Raw genomic sequence first — 21460 nt, forward strand, 5'->3', positions numbered from 1 at the left:
TCTTTATTATAAATATCTATCACAATAGGGAATACTCCTTCTGACGAAATTTGTTATTCAATATCTTTGAAACGTCACATTTCAAATAACTATTTCAACCGTTTCCCAAAAAAAATTATTTCAAGTACTTAAAAATGAAAAATAAAAATGGGTACTTAAAATTTGAAGCGTTTCGTTTCAATTGCCCAAGTTGGCAACATAGACTGAAATATGCCTTGATAATAAAGGACAACAAATACACTATCTTGATGAGATAGACAAAGATGGCTGTCTATGAAGTCTGGGACGAATGAGGAAGGTCGTAAAATTTTATGAGATTTTTATGACCGGTTGCTGTTGAGGCTCGCCAGTAAGTACGCGCCTTATGATGGCTGAATCAACAGCTGTGATTTCATAAACAAGCCATTGTTCTTTTCTTCGTCTAGTAGGCGCTGTTGCCAAATCGTAAACTAGAAACGAAGCGATTTAAATTCTGAAACTTCATATTTGAAGAATGATTTTGAATAGGTTCCGAGATGCATTTGAAAAATTCATGAATGAAACTCATAATTATTCAGTTCAAACTTGCATATGCCGTGATAATCCAAATTGAGGAATATTCCCCATTATTGAGAAAATATATCCATTAAATTTCAGAGTAGATTTTCGAAAAGGAAATAGAAACAAATCTTGTAAAAGAACCCCTAAATCAATTTGTCAATCTTGCCCATCTAGTGGGAAATCTGAACCTGCCACCTGCAGCTTATGATTGCTTTATATTATAATTTATGGTACTTTATCGCATGTTATATGGAAAATAAACGAAAAGCAAACTTGTAAATTGAGTACATTAAGAAAAAAAAAAAGCTGATTAAAGCTAAAGGTTACCACAATTTTCTTTTGGCGTTCGCAGCGGCAAACTCAGTTCTCTCCATTTTCCTCATTTTCATTTAAAGAAAATTGACTATTATGGATAATATATTAAATTCTTTTGCATTTTCTACATATTCACATAAATCTCACTTATGTTAATTCTTTCTTTCTCCCTTGATTTTTAAATGAATAGATTTTACATGTATTAACAGGTTTTGTCTCGTAGTTGTAGCAAACCCACATAGATGACACTTGTGTTCCTTAATTTTTAAATGAACAAATTTTACATGTACCTCAAGGTCTTTTCTTCTAACCGAGGCAAACTCACATGAATGACACTTGTGTTCCTTGATATTCAAATGGACAGATTTTACATGTAGTTCGAGGTTTTGTTTTTTACTTGCAACGTACTCACATAGGTGACACTTGTGTTCCTTAATTTTCAGATGAATAGATTTTACATGTTCTTGAAGGTCTTTTCTCCTACACGTTTCATACTCACAAAGATGACATTTGTGTTCCTTAATATTCAAATGAACAGACTTAATGTGCATATTTAGGTAATATTTCTGATTAGCGGCATAACCACATAAGTAACAAGTGTGTATCTTGGAATTTAAATGAATACTGTTTATATGCTTCTGAAGGCATTGTTTCCTACTTGTAACATAATCACATAGTTCACACTTGTGATCCTCAGTTTTCAAATGAACACTTTTTATATGTGTCTCGAGATTCTGCTTCTGACTGGTGACGAAATCACACAAATGGCACTTATGATCCCTGATTTTCAAATGAATAGATTTGATATGTATCTCAAGGTCTTTCTTATTACTTGTGGCATACTCACATAAATGACACTTGTGTTTCTTCACATTAAAATGAACAACGTCAACATGACGTTTCAGTTTATATTTACAACTGGTAACATACTCACATAGTTGGCACTTGAAACACTTGTTTTCCCCCGCATTCAGATGAACATATTTTACATGTACATCAAGACGACTTTTATCACTTGCAGCGTAAGGGCACAATTCACACTTGTGTATCCTTATATTTAAATGAACAGAGTTGATATGCCTCTGAAGGCTCGCTTTCCTACTTGTTACAAACTCACATAGGTGACATGTGTGCTCTTCAATTTTCAAATGAATACATTTTACGTGTGCTTTAAGGGTACTTTTTGTACTTGCAGAATACTCGCAAAAGTGACACTTGTGTTCCTTAATATTCCAATGAACAGATTTCACATGTATGTTAAGATTAGTTTTTAGATATGTAGCATACTCACATAAGTGACACTTGTGTTTCTTGATATTTAAATGAACAGAATTGACATGATCTCGAAGGCATTCCTTTCTGCTTGTAACATACTCACATAGGTGACACTTGTGATCCTTAATTTTCAAATGAACAGCTTTTATATGCATTTCAAGATTGCATTTCTCCCTTGTAGCGAATTCACATAGGTGGCACTTGTGTTTCCTGATATTCAAATGAACAGATTCCACATGAATTCGGAGGCGACTTTTTCTTCTTGCAGTATATTCACATAAAGAGCAATTATGTTCCTTAATATTCAAATTAAGAGATTTCTCATGATCTTTCTGACTGGAGGCAAAATCACATTGTGGGTTTTTTTCAGTGTTATTTCCTTCAATTGTGGCCATGTGAGTTTCATGACCTATAGACTGTACCGAAGGCGAAGATTCGCAGTTATTTATTAGTGGACCTGATACTCGATTTGCATTGATTTTGGTAACTATGCAGTTTGAGGTACATTCTTCATTCTTGACTATAAATTCTTCTCTTTCATGAAGTCCGTTTTCATCTAGAAACTGTTCAAAAACGTCTATAGTTTCTGATTTTCCTTCGAACTTAACACTGAAAGGTGTTTTTTAGATTAATTAAACGTAATGATAACATTATAAATATAAATACTCACTCATCAAAAGCAACAGGTATTTCTTCTTCAATATTAATACTATGTTCATCCATAACCACTTTTTTCCTCTCCATCAAAATAGAAAAGAATGTGTATAATTTGATCAGCGTTAACCTGTACCTTTATACAATCAACAAAATACTCGAATCAAAAATGTAAAACTTACGAGTTGAAAAATACACAAGACCGGTGACCATAAAGTAAGTCTGTTCTGTGCCGGTGACAGGAAACAAGAGCTGTATTCGGGTTCGGCTTTTGGACGGTCCGAGGATGGTTCTAGAACTGCGCAGAGGATTTAATACTAGAGGCGAATTTTGGCGCTGTAACTACAGCTTACTATGGTTATGGTTATCTCTGACGTCATAGTTACTGATGACATTTATGCCATCAGCTGTTAAGTGACAGCTTTACGTTTTGTTTGGTTAGTTTTCATAGAAGGGAAGTTTCCCTTCTATATGGATGTGTTCTGTGCTTCGTGAATCCCGCTCCCAACGTCTATTATTTGTGTTCTGTGCGTCTCTGCTAAGAATCTATGGCACTAAAATTCATTCCATTTCACTCATTGAAAGGAGATAGAACTACATACCATACTCTTTAACCATTGAACTCTATGGGAACTCCATAGAGTTCATTGCTTTAACCCTAATCAAGAGGAAGGTTACGTGTAGTTACGTGGTTAACTTCCTGTGACGTCATTGAAACGTCATAGTTACATGGTTATCTTCGCCAAAATGTGGTTACCCAAGTAACTACAGCCTAACCATAGTTAACCACTAGCGCCAAAATTCGCCTTAAGGCGCAAGAGTTTTGCGCAGTCCTAGAACAATTCTCGGACTGTCAGAAAGCCGAACCCGAATACGACTAAGAGTGAAGGCCGTGATTCTAACCTAACTCTATAATCTTTTAGCTGTGATGTTTTGTGCACAGATTACGGTGCACAGATTACGGAGTAATCTTTCTTCTGAAGGGTTGCGTTCACAAACTTACTCTGAGCAAGCTCTGAGTAAGCTCTGATTACCCAAAGCGTTCACAAACGTACTCTGATTGAACCATTGAACTCGTAGATAGAGGAAGGGGAAGATAACGTAAACAACAAGAAAAGTGTGTCCAACACGTAGATAGAGGAAAGAGAAGATACCGCATTGCGCAGCTACGAAGGAGAGCTTTCTGTGTCCAACATCAACTTGTTTTTGTTTACGTTTACCCCAATCCGAATTTATCTTTTTCGGCATATTTTCCACAAATTACACAATTTCCTGGCATGTTAACACCGAAATTCTTGATACTCAAGTCTTAAAACGCACGAAACACTATTAAATCGAACACAAATACGATAATAAACATTCAAATATTGGGGTAAACGTAAACAAACATGGAGTAGGTGCACAGTAAATGTCAACAAAAACATAGAGATGTTGGACACACTTTTCTTGTTGTTTACGTTATCTTCCCCTTCCTCTATCTACGGTCCAACATCTCTATGTTTTTGTTGACATTTACTGTGCATCTACTCCATGTTTGTTTACGTTATGGAGGGCTCTACCCTCCATAGTTTACGTTTACCCCAATATTTGAATGTTTATTATCGTATTTGTGTAAGATGTAATAGTGTTTCGTGCGTTTTAAGTCTTGAGTATTAAGAATTTCCGTGTTGACATGCCAGGAAATTGTCTAATTTGTGGAAAATATGCCGAAAAAGATAGATTCGGGTAAACGTGAACAAAAACAAGTTGATGTTGGACACAGAGAGCTCTCCCTCGTAGCTGCGCAATGCGGTATCTTCTCTTTCCTCTATCTACGATTGAACTCTATGGATTGAACCAAAGATTATAGATTTACTCTATAATCTTTGGATTGAATTAGAGTAAGTTTCTTTAGTTCAATGATATCGTTCTCCTTCTCTCTACTCTCCATAGATGTCAGCACCAAAGATATTAATATCTTTGGTCAGCACAGAACACTATGTCAGTTTCAAACAGAGATATATCTCTGGTTTCAAAAAATGACGACATTTCACCATAGAATTGCTTTTTTTAAGTTTTCATTCGCAAAATAAGCGATGCGCCCTCTAGTGGCAGCCAGAGTAAACCGAGTATCGCTGTAACCATAGAAATTGGTCATTGAGGAGTGCCTAGATTCGACTCGGATGATAAGAAACACACTAATTGAATGTCCTTATATTCACTTTTAGTATATTTAAACAACAAAACACGCATCAAAACTCAACATTAAAAAAACGATGTACGATTATAAAAATAATATCAACTTGACTTTTTAGATGTACAGCGTATCCATGTTGGGGAAGAACCATTTGTCTATGGGAAGAACTGATCATAGGATTGTTCTGAAAATTTGGTTATCAGGATTTACGCATGACACTAAAACAACCTTCATGGGATTTACGCTTCTGATCTATGTGATTAAAATATTTTCAATGTTGCGCTTATACGAAGAAATATTAAAAACTTGGTTATGTAAAAAAGAACCCACTATTATCATAACAACTTTTTTGCTCCTCTAAATAGGCATAGAAAAGACATTTCATATTTCGGGAAGCTCAAATTTTGAAAAAAGAAAGTAAAACCCCTTGGGTTTTCACACCAGCAGTGAATCGTACTAACAATAGGAGTAGAACACAAATTGTGACAAAGGATGGGTGAAGATGGAGGCTGAGAGTATATTTTCGTGAAAAAAATTAAACTTCATTACGGGAGTTTTAAGGAAACTGTCAATCGTATTTCTTAAGTATATTAATAAACAATTACTTGTAATTTAAATGAACAGTTTTTACATGATTTTGAAGATACACTCTACTTGCAACATACTCACATACACTCGACATCTTCAATTTTCGCATGAACAGATTTTACATGTACGTCAAGGGTAAATTTTACATTAGAGGCGTATTCACACGAGTGACATTTATATTTCTTGATATTCAAATGAACATTGTTAATATGCCTTTGAAGGTCCCCTTTTCTATTTGTACAATACACACATAGATGACACTTGTATTAGTAAATTTTCAAATGAACGGAACTTATATGTCGTTCAACCATATATTTCTTATTGGAAGCATATTCGCATAAGTGACATTTGTATTCCTTGATATTTAAATGAATAGCGTTTAAATGTCTTTGAAAGTTATAATTGCTATTTGTTCCATATCCACATAGATGACACTTGTATTTGCTAATTATTTGCAAATGAACATATTTTATATGTACTTCAAGTTCTTTCTTTCTATTCGCAGCGAATTCACATAGGTGACACATGTGCATCGTTTTATTCAAATGAACCCTTTCCACATGTTGTTGGACCACATATCTCCTACTGGCAGCATATTCACATAAGTGACATTTGTGTTCCCTAATTTTCAAATGAAAGGCTTTTATATGATTTTGGATCAAATGTTTCTCACTGGCACCATATTCACATAAGTGACATTTGTATTTCTTAATATTCAAATGAACATGATCCACGTGCCTTTGAAGGTACTGTTTTCTACTTGAAGCATACTCACATAGCTGACACTTGTGTTCCTTTATTTTCAAATGAACAGAATTCTCATGTTGTTTGATGGCTCTCTTTTCATTCGTAGCATATTCACAAAAGTTACATTTGTGTTTCTTGTTATGAAAATGAATAGAGTCGACATGCTTTTGAAGAGTGTCTTGGCTGTTTGTAACAAACTCACACAAATGACAATGGAGTTCCTCGATTTTCAAATGAACAGATTTCACATGCACTTCAAGTAAATATTTTTTATAACAAGTAAATTCACATAAATTACACTTCTGTTTCCTGATATTTGAATGAACAGAATTGATATGTGTTTGTAGGTTTACTTTCCAATTCGTAACATACTCACATACATCGCACATGTAATTCTTAATATTCGAATGACTAGATTTGATATGTGACACAAGACCTCTTCTATAATCTGTCTGAAAATCACACGCATCACATTTGTGTTTCTTGCTATTGAAATCGGCGTCTGAGTTAAAATCAACACATTTTAGACTGAAAGTATTATCACCTTGTGTGTTGTTTTCATTATTTATCAGAGGATCTTCGGGCATTTCTTTGGTAGAAGAAGATAATAAATGATTTGCATTGAGTTCTGCAAGTAAGCAATTTGAGTTAATTTCTTCATTCTTAATTAAATATTCCTCCCTTTCATGAACTCTTTCTCCATCTACGAATTGGTCAACAACATCTATAATTCCTATTTTTTCTTCTAACTTTACACTGAAAGAAATACGATCTTTTGAGTCACGTAAAAAAAACTGAAGAGAATGAGATATAACATCATTAATATAAATATATACTCACGCATCATAAGCAATGTGTACCTCCTCTTCAATATTAATACTATGTTCATCCGTAACCATTTTTTCCTCTCGTTCAAACCAGAAGTTAATCTTTGGAAAAATAATTAATAATATTTAAAAATTTAAATTAATATATAAAATTGCTTGTGTTCTGTGTTTGACAGAACGCAGTTTGTCTATGACTGAACGCTGTAATCCGATTGAACTCTATACATTGAACTAAAGAAAGTTTTTTTTTTTTTTAGTTTAGTTTTTTAGTTCAATGACTCTATAGTGTTCAATGTGTAATCCAAATAGTTAGGTTAATTCCACAGAGAGAGCATATTCTTATTCTGTGGAGAATGATCCCCATGTTTCTGAAAAAAAGTGGAAAATTGTAGTCGCTGCTATCAAAGAGGAACTTTGCTCTTTGCTGTTATCGCTAAAGGAATCCATAGAAAATTCAATTCTTAGAGATGACTCTGGGTAGTTGCTTAAAAAAATTTCAAAATAATTTTCGAGTAAGCTTTGGTGCAAATTTTCTAGTTTATATGCAATAAATACCATATTATAGAGTATGTATATGGTATTGGAAGTTGGGTATCAGCTTTATTCATTCATAATAATGAATACGGAACACAAATTATTTTGAAGTCTTTTTTCTGTTCTGCAGGCAAACCAAACTAACACATACACTATTTCACCATCTTACAAAATTTCATATGAAAACATACTTATGATAACTATCCCATGTAATCTGAGATGATATAGGTTGCGACAATCATTATTTAAATTGCATATCATGATGTACAAGTACGGCAAACTTTATTGAAAGCAATTACTGTCAGAGACAAATACAAAATTTCGTCAAATAATTGATAGGGGTATATATTTCTTATATGTACATACTGAATTTTACACTGTATGATTCCATTCCCCTATCAATTCAAATGAAAGGTACAACCAATAAACTTAAAAATATGAATTACATGAATACATATTATAACAATAATAATTATGTACATAAGCTAAGATGTCTAACATCTTAACCTAAGCTATGAATATGCCTGTCATTATTTAAAGTCAATTTCAAGCCTAACTCAAGAGTTTCTTGATATTCAAATGAAAAGAGTTAATATGATTGCGAAGGCTGTCTTTTCTATTTGTATCATATTCGCATAAATGACATTTGTGTTCCTTCAAGTCCAAATGAACCGAGTCGACATGCTTCTGAAGGTCCCCTTTCCTACTTGAAACATACCCGCATAGCTGACACTTGTAATCCTTAATATTCAAATGAACAGAATCTAAATGCAATTTAAGATATTTTTCCTCATTTGCGGCATAATCACAGAAGTGACATTTGTGTCTCTTGATATTTATATGAATAGAGTCAACATGCTTTCGAAGGGTGGATTTTCTATTTGCAACATAATCGCATAAATGGCATTTCTGTTCCCTAATGCCTAAATGAATAGAGTCCACATGCTTTCGAAGGGTGTCTTTTCTATTTGTAACATACTCGCAGAAATCACATTTGTGTTTCTTGATATTTAAATGGACAGATTCGACATGCTGTTGAAGGCAGTATTTTCTTTTTGTAACAAACTCGCATAAGTGGCACTTGTGATCGTTAATATTCAAATGAACAGATTTTAAATGTTTTTCAAGATATTTTTTTGCAGACGAAGTATATTCACACAAATGGCACTTGTGATTCTTAATTCTAGAATGAACACTGTTAACATGAAGTTTCATGTTGACTTTTGTATTTGTAACACATTCACATAAGTTACATTTGTGTCCCTTGAAATTCAAATGAGCAGAGGCAATATGCCTTTGAAGGGATTTTTTTAAGTTCGTAACGTACTCGCACGAGTGGCACTTGTAATCGTTGATATTCAAATGAACAGATTTTAAATGTATCTGAAGATACTTCTTCATATAAGCAGAATAATCACAGAAGCGACATTGGTGTTTCTTGATATTTAGATGTATTACGTCGACATGGTTTCGAAGGGTGTCTTTTCTATTTGTAACATACTCGCATAAATGACATTTTAGTTTTTTGGTACTCAAATGGATAGAGTCAAAATGCTTTTGAAGGTCCCCTTTTCTACTTGAAGAATATTCACATTGCTTACACTTGTATTCCTTGACACTAAAATGAACAGATTTCGGGTGGGTGTGGTTCTTAATATCCAAATGAACACTCTCGACATGTCTTTCAAGGCACACCTTTCTAGTTGTAACATATTCACATAGATGACACTTGTATTCCTTGACTTTCAAATGGACCAAGTCGATATGCTGTTCAAGGTTATCTGTTTCACTTGTAACATATGCACATAAGTCACATTTAATACTTGAATGAGCTGATTTGATATGTAACGTAAGGTCATTTTCACAATTGGTCTCAAAATCACACATATGACACTTGGCATTTGAAAGAAGTGATTTACTGTTGGATGGAATTTCTTTGGTGAAACAGGTAGGTGATAGACTTGCATTCATTTCAATAGCTGAAGAATTTGAGTAACTTTCTTCATTCTCAATTATATATTCTTCTCTATCATGAACTCCTTCTATAAATTGCTCAGAATTGTTCCTTCTTAATTCAACATGCAATTTTTCGTCATATTTGCGACAGTACGTATGATCATTATAAACATGCTGTATTATCTTATCAAAATATTTTTCTTCACTTGTACCAACAAAATGACACTCAGGAAATTCATATTGCTCCCAGTGAACCGGTTCAGATTTAATGCTTGTCAGATCTAACATTCCAGGCATTTCCCCATTAAAAGAGGCAAGTGGTTGATTTATATCGCCTTCTATAACTGAAGAATTTGAGTTACTTTCTTCAACCTTAATTATATGTTCTTCTTTATCTTCGTCTATAAATTGTTGACAAACGTTCACAATTCCAAATTCAACATGACATTTCTTGTCATCTTCAGGACTGGCAGTACGATACTGTATGTGTTCATCAAGATATTTTTCCTCACCTCCATCAACCAAGTGACATTCAGAAAATTCACAATGGTCCCAATGAATGGGAGCAGATTTACTGCTCGGTGGATCTAATACTCGAGGTATTTCTCTGGTAAATGGGGCAGGTGATTGATTTGCATCGCCGTCTATAACTAAGGAGTTTGATTTACTTTTTTCATTCATTATTATCTAACTTTGGCGAGCTAAAACAAAGCTAATGCCTACTACTCTGTAATATGTGGCTAATTCAGAGACAGGTTGTCTCTGCTGGCTAATGTTTATATTTATATTAGTGTTCTGTGATGTTTACCCCTGGACATCGACACAGACTAGCACAGATTACAGAGTAATCTGGAGTAACCTGTGCAGACACAGATTACAGAGTAGTCTGTGTGCAGACTACAGGTTTGTCTATGACCCAGACATCTGTGGACATCGACAAGGAGAGTGTTCTGTGGCAATATCTCCATTGTTCTGTGGTATCAGTTCTATGAACGGACCACAGATTTAGAGTCAATTCCATTGAACTCATAGAGTTCAATGCACAATTCATGTACCAATAAAAATTCGTTGTTTATCCGATAGATGTGCTAGTGTCGCTAGAGGGAAATAATTTTTGATTCAAACTACTTGGCTGAATTTTTCAGTTGTGGTGACAGATTATATGATAATTTAACAAATTTTGCATTTCTTATACAAATAATAGTGAATTATTGTAGCCTCCGTGGGTGGGGTTCACTGACCGAATGGAAGAAGAGACTCCCAAAAATTCACGCCAGATACCCGTCTTCGAATTACCGAAGGTGAAATCTTTTATTTGTACATTTCTACATACAATTTATTAGTACGATGTACAAAACTTTGTTGAAAGCAACTATCAGAGACAATTAGGAAATATTTGTCAAGGTCAAATGACAGTACATATATTTCTTATACATACTGGATTTCAAACACAATCACTTAAAATGAAGGGTAAAAACTCTGTAATAAAAAAAATCACATGAACAAGAAAAGATATTTAATATCGAATTGATAAGTTACGAATATGCCCATCATTATTTGCATTCGATGAACTAACTTTTAGCTTTACTCAAGGACTTCGTGATATTTGAATGAACAGACATATGCTTTCGCAAGTGATCTCTTCTATTTGTGACATACTCGCATAAATGGCACTTGTGATCCTTAATATTCAAATGAACAGATTCTAAATGCAATTTTAGATATCTCTTCTCAGTACCAGCATAATCACATAAGTGACATTGGTGTTTTCTGATATTTAGATGGATAGAGTCGAGGTGCTTCTGAAGGCAGTGTCTTCTATTTGTAACATACTCGCATAAGTGGCACTTATGATCGTTAATATTCAAATGAACAGATTTTAAATGTATTTCAAGGTACCTTTTCCCATTAGACGAATAATCACAAAAGCGACATTGGTGTTTCTTGATATTTATATGAACAGAGTCGACATGCTTTCGAAGGGTGTCTTTTCTATTTGTAACATACTCGCATAAATGACACTTGAGATCCTTAATGTTCAAATGAACAGACTTTACATGTATTTCGAGGGCTTTTTTTCTAGTCCCTGAATAGTCACATAAGTGACATTTGTGTTTCCTGATATTCAAATGAACGGAATCGACATGATGTTGAACGTCGCCTTTTCTATTTGTAACATATTCACATAAGTGACATTTGTGATTTTTGGTATTCGAATGCACAGATTTTATATGTTTTTCAAGCTGGTTTTCTATATTTGTAACGAATTCACAGGAGTGACATTCGTGTATGTTATCATATTTTATTATATGTTCTTCAAAATGATTTTCGCCCACAGGGTAATCTGACGTCTGACCCTTACGATATTCATTCAGCTCCAAGTGAGCCAGTTGAGAATTACTCATCTCTGGGTATAATACTTTGGGTGAAGATGACAATTGATTTTCATTGACTTCTACAACTAAGTAATTCGGGTTGCTTTCTTCATTTTTGATTATAAGTTCTTCTCCATCATGAACTCCATTTTTGTCTATAAATTGTTCAACAACGTCTATTAATCCTGATTTTTCTTCTAACTTTACACTGAAAGAAGTACGTTCTGGTAAATAATTTGAAAGAAGTGAAAAAAATAGCATATAGACTGAAAGTAAATGGAAACATGATAAATTAATATACTCACTGATCGTAGGTAATATGTATCTCTCCGTCATTATCGGTACAGCTTGACGAAATATCCATTTTGCTCTAAGTATGTATCTGAGAATATCAAACATATCTTCCAATTTTCCAATTATATCTCCTTGTTGATTGCATTTTCATCGTAGATTTTCATAAACAAAAAAGTTAGGTTAGGACATAACATCGATATTACCATAGAGAATCTTGTCTCTGGATATTACCAAAGAGGTTAATCTTTGATATTACCCTGGATATCTTTGGATATTACGATATTAGTCAATGATTATAGAGTCTTCTTCTTCTCCTCTGCTTGGTCTCGATTATAGAGTTGGATCTTTGGATCACAGAATATAATAGATAGAGAATGGAAAGGGCGATATCAGAAACTTTAAAGATGTTCAGAACAAATATATGCCCCCTCTAATATACTTGATAAATAAGACAAAGCTATCGGGTACCTAGAGCATTTAAAGTAGGCATTATAAAGCCACTATACAGTGTGGTCCAACGAAAACTTAACACCTCGATTTTATGGATCAGAAATTGACGGGTTCGAGAGATTTTCCACATTTTTATTTTAAAGTCCGTTGAACCACCCAAAAAATATATATTATCAAATTATAGACCTATCATTATGCTGATAACTTCACTAACGAAGGTTTTTGAAAAGGTATTAAGAAATCAACTAGATGGATATTTGGAAAAGCACCAGCTGATTTCCCCAAGATAGCTTGTAGAGGAATGTTATCTTCACAGTTAATGGTATTTATTTGTATAAATGCCTAATTCTTTTTCAAAACATAGGTTGATACTAAGAGAAAAACATCCTTCATACTTGTGCATAAAAATATACAATAGGTTGCCTAATGAAATCAAGAGAATTGATAATTTTAATTTATTTAAAAAGAAAGTAAAAGAAATGCTCAGTAAATTAGAACCCTATTTTCTAGAATATTTTGAGTAGGGGTGGGAAGTATTTTAATTATAGTTTTTGCTGACACTATTTAGTGGTATGAATAGCATAAGTTTGTAGTTGTGCTTTACATACTTCAAAATAAACATTGTTATCTATCTATCAGCTAGCGACTCTTGTGATTTGCAGTTTTCAAATGAACAGATTTGATATGCTTGCCGAGAAATGTTTTTAATTTGTACCATATTCACATAGGCGACACCTGTTTTTTGACCTTACAATGAATTAAGTTGACATGTCTTTTCAGATTACCTTTTTGGCTTGTAACATATTCACACAACTGACACTTATGTTTCTTGATTTTCAAATGAACAGAGTTGACATGAGCTTGGAGGTGTTGTTTTCGGTTCGTAGAGTATTCACATAAGGTACACTTATGTTCCTTGATATCCAGATGAACAGATTTCACATGTTGATTAAGATTAGCTTTGTCCCTCGCACCATATTCACACAATTCGCACTTGTGTTTCTTCATATTCAAATGAACGGAGTCTACATGTCTCTGAAGTTTTTCTTTTGTACTTGCAGCATACTTGCATAGCAGACAATCGAAATATTTGGGTTTCACAGCTTTCCGATGAACATATTTTACATGTCTATCGAGATTGTTTTTTCTACTTGCAGCATAAGCGCACAATTCACACTTGTGTTTCTTGATATTCAAATGAACAGAGTTGATATGTCTTTGTAGAACCACTTTTCTACTTGTAACAAACTCACATAGGTGACACCTGTGTTCCTCGGTTTTCAAATGAACACATGTTACATGTGTTTTAAGGCTAGATTTTATATTTGTAGCGTAATCGCACAAATGACACTTGTGATCCTTGACTTTCAAATGAACAGATTTTAGATGATTGTCGAGAGTATTTTTTTGACTAGTAGTATATTCGCAGAAGTGGCACTTGTGTTTCTTGATTTTCAAATGAACAAAATTGATATGGTTTTGAAGGGAATACTTTCTCTTTGTAACGAAGTCACATAGATGACACTGGCGATCCTTAATTATCAGATGAACAGATTCGGCATGAGTACTGAGGTTACTTTTCCTTCTAGCTGTATATTCACATAGCGAGCACTTGCGTTTCCTAATTTTCAAATCACGAGATTTCTTAGGTTCTTTCTCATGTTGTTTCTGACTGCAGCAGTAATCACACTGTAGGTTTTTAATATTATTTTTTTCAATTGCGACTCTGTGAATTTCATGACCTATAGACTGTTCCAGATGTGAATGTTCAGAATTATTCATCAATGGATCAGATACTTGAGGCAATTTTTTGATAATAGACGGAGATGACAAATGATTTGCATTGATTTTGGTAACCAAGCAGTTTGAGGTATTTTCTTCATTCTTGACTAAAAATTCTTCTCTATCATGAAGTCCATTTTCATCCAGAAACTGTTCAAAAACATCTATAATTCCTGATTTTTCCTCTAACTCTACACTGAAAGAAATTTGAGTTAGTGAACAAAATAGAAAAAAATCAATGGTAATGAAAACCTTGTACATAAATATAAATACTTACTCATCATAGGCAATAGGTAGCTCTGTTTCAATATGGTTATTATGTTCACCCAAATTCATTTTTTTCTTTTCCATCAATGGAGAAAACGGTGGAACTTTACTTTACGGACAGTGATCGATTTTGTTCGTAATTTTTTTATAGATGCAGTTTTTCATGATAAATCGTTTGGTACTAGTCTCAACTCTCGTAGTTTAGGAGATATTAATTTTTGAATTTTTCCCATATATTTTGACAAGTTCGATGAATTTTTCTAGGTTATATCAGTCAAAACCACAGAATATCAATATATTTTGTGTTGATTCTATGGTTTCTATAATTCAAATTTTTGGAAATTCGAATTTCAAATAATGGAAAAAAAATCGAGTCATAAAGGTTCAACTCTGATTTTATTGACAATTTTTTTGCTGCAGTAGGTGAAAGAAAATCAATTGATACGAATTTATAGCAAACTGTAAATTTGAAAGTTTTAGTTCATGATTCTCAAAATTTCATCCAAAAGCGCGAGATATCATAATATTCCCACAAAACATTAGTTATGTTCAAAACTTAAATAACTTAATATAATTGTTTACTCATTTCATTACTGCATATCTACAAATTGAATTTTCATATGAGAAATTATTTTTTCACTGTCCTAACTTAATATAAACTAACCTAACCTTAAAATGATTCAGTTTTCAATTTGCACATTTTTCGAAAAATTATATCGTTAAAATTGAAAAAATTCAAAAATTTTTCCTAACCTAAGTTAACCTTAAAACAGAGATATATCTCTGCCTTAAAATCATTCTGTTTTAATAAATTGGAAGATTGATAAAAAATAATGTTCAGTTCAGTTTTATTTCCATCCTCAGATCAATAAAAAACATTTATTGATCTGTTTCCATCCAAACATTTTTCGCAAAATCGTTCAAATAAAAAGTTTCCTCAAATTATATTAACCATAGAAACAACACAAAAAAACTAATGATATTCTGTGGTTTGGACGGATATAACCTAGAAAAGTCCTTCGAAATCATTGAACTAAAGAAAGTTCAATGTTCAATGCATATAGTAAGTCTGTTCTGTGGTTCAATGTTCGAATTTGTCAAAATATATGAGAAAAATGCAATTTTCAAAAATTAATATCTCCAAAACTACAAGCTTGCCGAGTTGAGACTAGTACCAAACGATTTCTCATGAAAAACTGCTTCTATAAAAAAATTACGAACAAAATCGATCACTGTCCGTAAAGTCTCTTTCTTTCCTTGGAAGTAAAAAACTATATAGAGTGGTTACTGATTTTATATTTTATTCTTTGAATCCAGATCCAGACCTACCAAAAATCGATATGAGTGAACGTCTGTTTAGTATTGAAGATGCCTATGATGAGTGAGTATTTATATTTGCATAATATGGTACTTCCATTGTGCTGGATTTATCAACTCAACTAAATTAGGTTATTTTTATGTTTAAAAAAAGCATCCAAGAGGAGAACAGCTTTAGTACTTACAGATATCGAGGAAATCATTAAATTTTTTGTACAGGGTGATTTAGCAAACTTTTCAGAACTGTCCAAATTTATGTGATACGGTCCTGCAAATCGAATGATATTTGATCGCAGTTTTCTGGAACCTCATGGATGCTGTCTTCATTCCAAATTTCGGATAAATTCCGTTCAGAAGCTAGAGTGATTTCAATTCGCATTCAAATTCGAAAAACACCCTGTAAATCAGAATCTAGAACTCATAGATACTACATATGGGGTTTTTTTGTGAACCTCGTGTTCTCTACCTCATATTGAAATGTTTCCCATCTTATCCGGGACACCCTGTATATATAATAGTTTGTTAGATTAGGAAATAAACGTTCATTATTAAGTGATCCGCATTATCAATCTCAATCCTCGAGTCCCTAAGTTTTCACCAACCCAGAACTTGAGGTCAAATTGAGATACAAACGCAACAGGGAAATATGGAACTTTATAAACTTCAATGACATATTGGTGTATTTATCTTTTTTGATTCGTTGTTTAGTTTATACATCCAGCATACCCAAAATTCTTCTTTATTTTTTCATTTCACTTATTTTATTTGATTGGAAAAATCACTGAATTTGTTTCAGTGTAGAGTCAGAAGAAAAATTGGGAGTTATCGACATTATCGAACAATTCATAGATGAAAAAGGAGTTTATGAAAGAAAAGAATATTTAGTCAAGAATGAAGCAAGTAACACCAGAAGCTCAGTTGCAGAGGTCGATGAAAATTTATCATTTGCCTCTTTTAACGAAGAAATTCCCCGTGATTTAGATACACAGAGGAATAACTCCGAACAGCCCCATCTGGAGCAGAATAAATGTCACGAAAGTCAGATGGGTAACTTTGTAGAATCGGCTCATTCGAAAGTTGTTGAACATAAGTGTGATCAATGCAATTATTCCACAAGTAGAAAATCAGACCTGAACGCCCATGTTAATTATATTCATTCAAATATCCGGAGTTATAAGTGTCACTTGTGTGACTATGTCACGAAGAGAAAAGGACATCTTAACATGCATGTAAGAGCCGTTCATTCAGAAATCAAGGGTTACAAGTGTCATCTGTGTGAGTATAGTGCGAGTGTGAAACAAAGTCTTCAGAAGCATGTCGACACTGTTCATATAAATATCAAGAAACACAAATGTCACTTGTGTGAATATGCCACTGCTCTAAAAAAAAACCTGAGCAGACATATAAGTTCTGTTCATTTAAAAGTCAAGAAACACAAATGTCACTTATGTCACCTATGTGAATATTCTGCTAATGCAAAAAATAAACTTGAAGTACATATAAATTCTGTTCATTTAAATATAAAAAAATATAAATGTCATATATGTGAATACGTTGCAAGTCAAAAAGTTCACCTTAGCACACATATAAAGGCGGTTCATTTGAAAATTAAGGATCATAAATGCCACTTGTGCGATTATGCTGCTAGTGAAAAATATTATTTGGAATTACATATAAAGTCGGTTCATTTAAATGTGAAGAAACACAAATGTCACTTGTGTGAATATGCCACTACTGCAAAAACAAACCTTAACACACATATAAATTCTGTTCATTTAAAAGTCAAGAAACACAAATGTCACTTATGTGAATATGCCACTGCTGTAAGAAGAAGCCTTGAAGTACATATAGAGTCGATTCATTTGAATATTAAGAAACACAAATGTCACCTATGTGAATATGCCACTGCTGTAAGAAGAAGCCTTGGAGTACATATAGAGACGATTCATTTGAATATTAAGAAACACAAATGTCACCTATGTGAATATGCTGGCAGTTATAAACATATACTTAACCGTCATATAAAGAGGATTCATTTATAAGTGAAGAATCACAAATGTCACCTATGCGAATATGCTGCTAGTATACAAAGATATTACAATATCTTTGCTAGTATACAACATACTCTTGCGAACACGTGAAATCTGTTCATTCGAAAATTGTGGAACTCAAGTGTCATCTATGTGAATACGCTACAAATAGAAAAGACAGCCTGAAAAGGCATTTTGACACTATTCACTCGATAATTGAGAATAACAAGATTTTGTGATGAAATACTTATTTTGATCAAAATATGTAAAGTAATGTAAACTGTCTAAACAATCTTAGCCATTATTGTTGACATTGGTTGTGACTAATTTTTGTGTGAAATGTAAATTTTGAGATTTAGTTTTGAAATGAACACTTTATAAATAAATTATGATAAACATTTACTTTCATGAATTTTTTTTCAGTAGCATTATTTTCTGAATTTGTTCAGTAGCTCACGTAACGAGCTCCTATTTTCAAATACTCTGACTCTTAGAGACCTTTGAGAGACTATTCAAATGATGAATTTGTATGGTGGTAATTTATTTATACATGTACAGGGTGGGCAAATTTCGATGTTTTAGCACTACAGCTTTTAAACCAGAGAAGATAGACAAAATCTGATACCCCATTCTCGTTCTCTTTTTCTGAGAAACTTACAATAGTAGTAGTGATTTTTGGCCACTTACTTTTGTTTTCGAGTTATAAGTAAAAATTGGAAAAATGGCGATATCGAAATAAATTTATATCTCCGCTAATACTGGTGATAGAGCTCTGAAATTGAAACATTATACAGGCACTTTTTTACGTAGATTCCAGTGCCGTGCTCACCTTTTTAGCAGAATTTTTAATTACGAAGCTATTGCCCAAAGTTATGTTTTTTTAAATGGGAACACTAGTTTTCTGTGCAATTTTTTGAAAGCTTAATTTTTACTGATTTCGAAAATATATAACATCATATGGTTTGTATCAATATAAATAATAGAAAATGGTCAAAAAACCTTTTTTCTCAATATTTCTATGGTTTCAACTTTTGACGAGTACAGAAAAATAGAGTTTCCTATAACAAAAGCAGTCTCCTTCCGGCAATGTCATTCTTTCTATGCATTTCACCAATTTTCACAAAATTTGAATCAAGATATATTTAATAAATTTTCATAATAATGAAAAGACTTATAGAAGCAGACAGTGGTAATCATACGATGCTATATGTTTCTGTCCTCATCAAATGTTGAAACCATAGAAATATTGAGAAAAAAGGTTTTTGACCATTTTCTATCATTTATATTGATACAAACCATATGATGTTATATATTTTTGAAATCAGCAAAAATTAAGATTTAAAAAAATTGCACAGAAAACAAGTGTTCCCATTTAAAAAAACATAACTTCGGATAATAGCTTCGTAATTAAAAATCCTGCTAAAAAGGCGAGCACGCCACTGGATTCTACGTAAAAAAGTGCCTGTATAATGTTTCAATTTCAGAGCTCGATCATTAGTATTAGCGGAGATATAAATTTATTTCAATATCGCCATTTTTCCAATTTTTGCTTATAACTCGAAAACAAAAGAAAGTGGCCAAAAATGACTACTACAATTGTAAGTTTCTCAGAAAAAGAGAACGAGAATGGGGTATCAGATTTTGTCTATTTCCTCTGGTTCAAAAGCTGTAGTGCTAAAACAATCAAAAGATTGTTAATGGCCAAAACCGCATCCCTCTATCTTCTTTTGTTTTCAAGTTGTCGATGAATACTGATTTTTCGGCTTTTCGTACTGGAGCCTCTATTTCGTAAAGCCACTTCAGTGATATAGTGATAACTTTTATTTCTTGAATATAGACCCTATGTTATTTTTACATATTCTTATTTTTTTCTGATTCAGAATATATAACATACTGTAACGAGAGGGTAGTTTTCAAACCTACCCCCTCATTTCAGAATAATTATTTTAGTTTTCATTCTTAAGTAATTTTGTTTTTGAATTAATTTTCCGAGAAATCTTTTCAAATTTCCAATTCAGGATTCCGACATCGTTCGGAATTGTAAACAGACCGCACCGTTTTTATACCGTTTTCATTTCCTAAAAACGATGTCGCACCGTATAAAACATCCTGAATTGGAAGATAACCGTGTTTTTTGTTTTCTAGCACAGATAAGTCGAAATTAAGACGTCTTCATCGACGCAAATTTCATCGAATTTCGACAGTCGGGGCACATCTGATTTCCGCACCCCCCCCCTGTTGGTATAAAATCAGATGTTCCACCGCAGGCCAGGAAGGACTCATAGGCAGAAGAAGTCATATGAATAAGAACATCAAGTTGACGATGATTAAAACTATTGCGCGACCACAACTCACATATGGATCGGCGGCATGGGGCTTCGCAGCCAAGACCCACATCAAGAGAATACAGGCCACTGAGAATAAACTCCTTAGAATGGCGATGGACGTACCCTGGTTTGTTAGGAACAAACAAATCTACAAGGACTTGGAATGGGAACCAGTTACAGAATTTATGAAGAGAAAGGCGGAAAGGATATTCGACAAAGCCAAACAACATCCAAATGAGGAACTACGAAGATTAGTCGACTACGATCCAACAGAAGAAGCTAGAAGGTCAAGAACCTACCACCGAAGACCGAGAGATCAGTTAAGGATTTAAATGTAACCAAAGAAGAGCTTAACCTATAAAAGCTATAGGCAGCATACAAATATCAACACGACTACGATCGTGTGAGAGTCCAGAAACCATAAGAGTCAACTGGTTAATAGGCAAAATGCCCGGAACCTATGAAGAAGCAGTTAAGGGTTTTTAGTGGGTCTCGAGCTCAGAGAGTGAGAATCCCCACACTGTTCCCCCTCAGGAGAGGGTGTGTTCGTCTGTTTGCAGATTTTCCCCCTGCTACATGTACTGTCCTGACCTTAAATTACCTTGCGCTGGTCAGTGATGCTTGTAGAATTCTTTTTACTTCGAAGATACTTACGAATGACAGCACTTTAAGGACACCTTACTACTCTATGGCCAAAAATCGTGATCGTCTGGTTGTGGTAGGACTCCACATTACGTAGGCAACCCAAAGTTCTTACCCTGATTACTAATAGAAAAATTGACGGGAGGTTGGGAGATTCGAAAGAAAACAACACATTTAAACCCAAATAAGGAACGTTTATTTCGGGTTTCATTGGAGACGATTTCCAATGTCATAGCTCTAGGGCGCAGCAGAGGGGAGGAAAAAGAGCTGCGAGAAAACCTCCCCTTAGAACAGCAACAACTACATAATCTACTATACAGGTATGATTTTACGTAGCTACGGCAACAGGTTCAACTGGCGAGAG

At 33.6% G+C, this 21460-nt stretch overlaps 5 protein-coding genes across 10 annotated transcripts; 1 reads left to right on the forward strand and 4 right to left on the reverse strand.

Annotated features, from left to right (window-relative positions):
• Window positions 1–587: 587 nt before the first annotated feature.
• LOC123307491 (zinc finger protein 64-like) lies at window positions 588–3015 on the reverse strand. The gene is made up of 2 exons (XM_044889821.1): window positions 2801–3015; window positions 588–2739 (listed from the first exon to the last, which is right to left on the reverse strand). Exons 1-2 carry the CDS (start codon window positions 2872–2874, stop codon window positions 1008–1010), a joined length of 1806 nt encoding a protein of 601 aa, XP_044745756.1. The 5' UTR covers window positions 2875–3015; the 3' UTR covers window positions 588–1007.
• Window positions 3016–5532: 2517 nt separating this feature from the next.
• Window positions 5533–12449, reverse strand: LOC123307499 (zinc finger Y-chromosomal protein-like). 3 transcript variants are annotated; one of them, XM_044889843.1, is made up of 4 exons: window positions 12293–12449; window positions 11769–12195; window positions 6840–6910; window positions 5533–6747 (listed from the first exon to the last, which is right to left on the reverse strand). In XM_044889843.1, exons 3-4 carry the CDS (start codon window positions 6855–6857, stop codon window positions 5815–5817), a joined length of 951 nt encoding a protein of 316 aa, XP_044745778.1. In that variant the 5' UTR covers window positions 6858–6910; window positions 11769–12195; window positions 12293–12449; the 3' UTR covers window positions 5533–5814. The 3 variants fall into 3 exon arrangements, with proteins under 3 accessions (XP_044745778.1, XP_044745779.1, XP_044745777.1); XM_044889844.1 differs by lacking the exons at window positions 11769–12195; window positions 12293–12449 and adding an exon at window positions 7136–7328 and having other exon boundaries at window positions 6840–7051; XM_044889842.1 differs by lacking the exons at window positions 11769–12195; window positions 12293–12449 and adding an exon at window positions 7136–7327 and having other exon boundaries at window positions 5533–7051.
• Window positions 7914–10368, reverse strand: LOC123307487 (zinc finger Y-chromosomal protein 1-like). The gene is made up of 2 exons (XM_044889815.1): window positions 9551–10368; window positions 7914–9433 (listed from the first exon to the last, which is right to left on the reverse strand). The coding sequence occupies exons 1-2, from the start codon at window positions 10291–10293 to the stop codon at window positions 8209–8211; spliced, it is 1968 nt and encodes a 655-aa protein (XP_044745750.1). The 5' UTR covers window positions 10294–10368; the 3' UTR covers window positions 7914–8208.
• LOC123307497 (zinc finger Y-chromosomal protein 2-like) lies at window positions 10684–18529 on the forward strand. Of its 4 annotated transcripts, none has more exons than XM_044889839.1 (3): window positions 10684–10913; window positions 16098–16161; window positions 16894–18529. In XM_044889839.1, the coding sequence occupies exons 2-3, from the start codon at window positions 16121–16123 to the stop codon at window positions 18137–18139; spliced, it is 1287 nt and encodes a 428-aa protein (XP_044745774.1). In that variant the 5' UTR covers window positions 10684–10913; window positions 16098–16120; the 3' UTR covers window positions 18140–18529. The 4 variants fall into 4 exon arrangements, with proteins under 4 accessions (XP_044745774.1, XP_044745773.1, XP_044745775.1 ...); XM_044889838.1 differs by lacking the exon at window positions 10684–10913 and adding an exon at window positions 15225–15400; XM_044889840.1 differs by lacking the exon at window positions 10684–10913 and adding an exon at window positions 15866–16023.
• LOC123307498 (zinc finger Y-chromosomal protein-like) lies at window positions 13173–14993 on the reverse strand. The gene is made up of 2 exons (XM_044889841.1): window positions 14791–14993; window positions 13173–14709 (listed from the first exon to the last, which is right to left on the reverse strand). The coding sequence occupies exons 1-2, from the start codon at window positions 14862–14864 to the stop codon at window positions 13452–13454; spliced, it is 1332 nt and encodes a 443-aa protein (XP_044745776.1). The 5' UTR covers window positions 14865–14993; the 3' UTR covers window positions 13173–13451.
• Window positions 18530–21460: the final 2931 nt, after the last annotated feature.

This window comes from Coccinella septempunctata, chromosome 2, assembly GCF_907165205.1.
Source record: "Coccinella septempunctata chromosome 2, icCocSept1.1, whole genome shotgun sequence".
Classification (NCBI taxonomy): Eukaryota; Metazoa; Arthropoda; class Insecta; order Coleoptera; family Coccinellidae; genus Coccinella; species Coccinella septempunctata.

Excerpts from the sequence above, each read along its gene's own strand:
- LOC123307491 (XM_044889821.1), bottom strand. The coding sequence starts at position 2,874 with ATGGAGAGGAAAAAAGTGGTTATGGATGAACATAGTATTAATATTGAA. Across the intron at positions 2,740-2,800 it reads ATACCTGTTGCTTTTGATGA|TGTTAAGTTCGAAGGAAAAT; the intron begins GTGAGTATTTAT and ends AACACCTTTCAG.
- LOC123307499 (XM_044889842.1), bottom strand. The coding sequence starts at position 7,194 with ATGGTTACGGATGAACATAGTATTAATATTGAAGAGGAGGTACACATT. Across the intron at positions 7,052-7,135 it reads GTACACATTGCTTATGATGC|TGTAAAGTTAGAAGAAAAAA; the intron begins GTGAGTATATAT and ends TATTTCTTTCAG.
- LOC123307487 (XM_044889815.1), bottom strand. The coding sequence starts at position 10,293 with ATGAATGAAAAAAGTAAATCAAACTCCTTAGTTATAGACGGCGATGCA. Across the intron at positions 9,434-9,550 it reads TCACTTCTTTCAAATGCCAA|CCTTGAACAGCATATCGACT; the intron begins GTGTCATATGTG and ends TGAAACAGATAA.
- LOC123307498 (XM_044889841.1), bottom strand. The coding sequence starts at position 14,864 with ATGGAAAAGAAAAAAATGAATTTGGGTGAACATAATAACCATATTGAA. Across the intron at positions 14,710-14,790 it reads CTACCTATTGCCTATGATGA|TGTAGAGTTAGAGGAAAAAT; the intron begins GTAAGTATTTAT and ends AATTTCTTTCAG.
- LOC123307497 (XM_044889836.1), top strand. The coding sequence starts at position 15,969 with ATGAAAAACTGCTTCTATAAAAAAATTACGAACAAAATCG. Across the intron at positions 16,009-16,091 it reads AAAAATTACGAACAAAATCG|ATCCAGATCCAGACCTACCA; the intron begins ATCACTGTCCGT and ends TTTATTCTTTGA. Across the intron at positions 16,162-16,893 it reads ATTGAAGATGCCTATGATGA|TGTAGAGTCAGAAGAAAAAT; the intron begins GTGAGTATTTAT and ends AATTTGTTTCAG.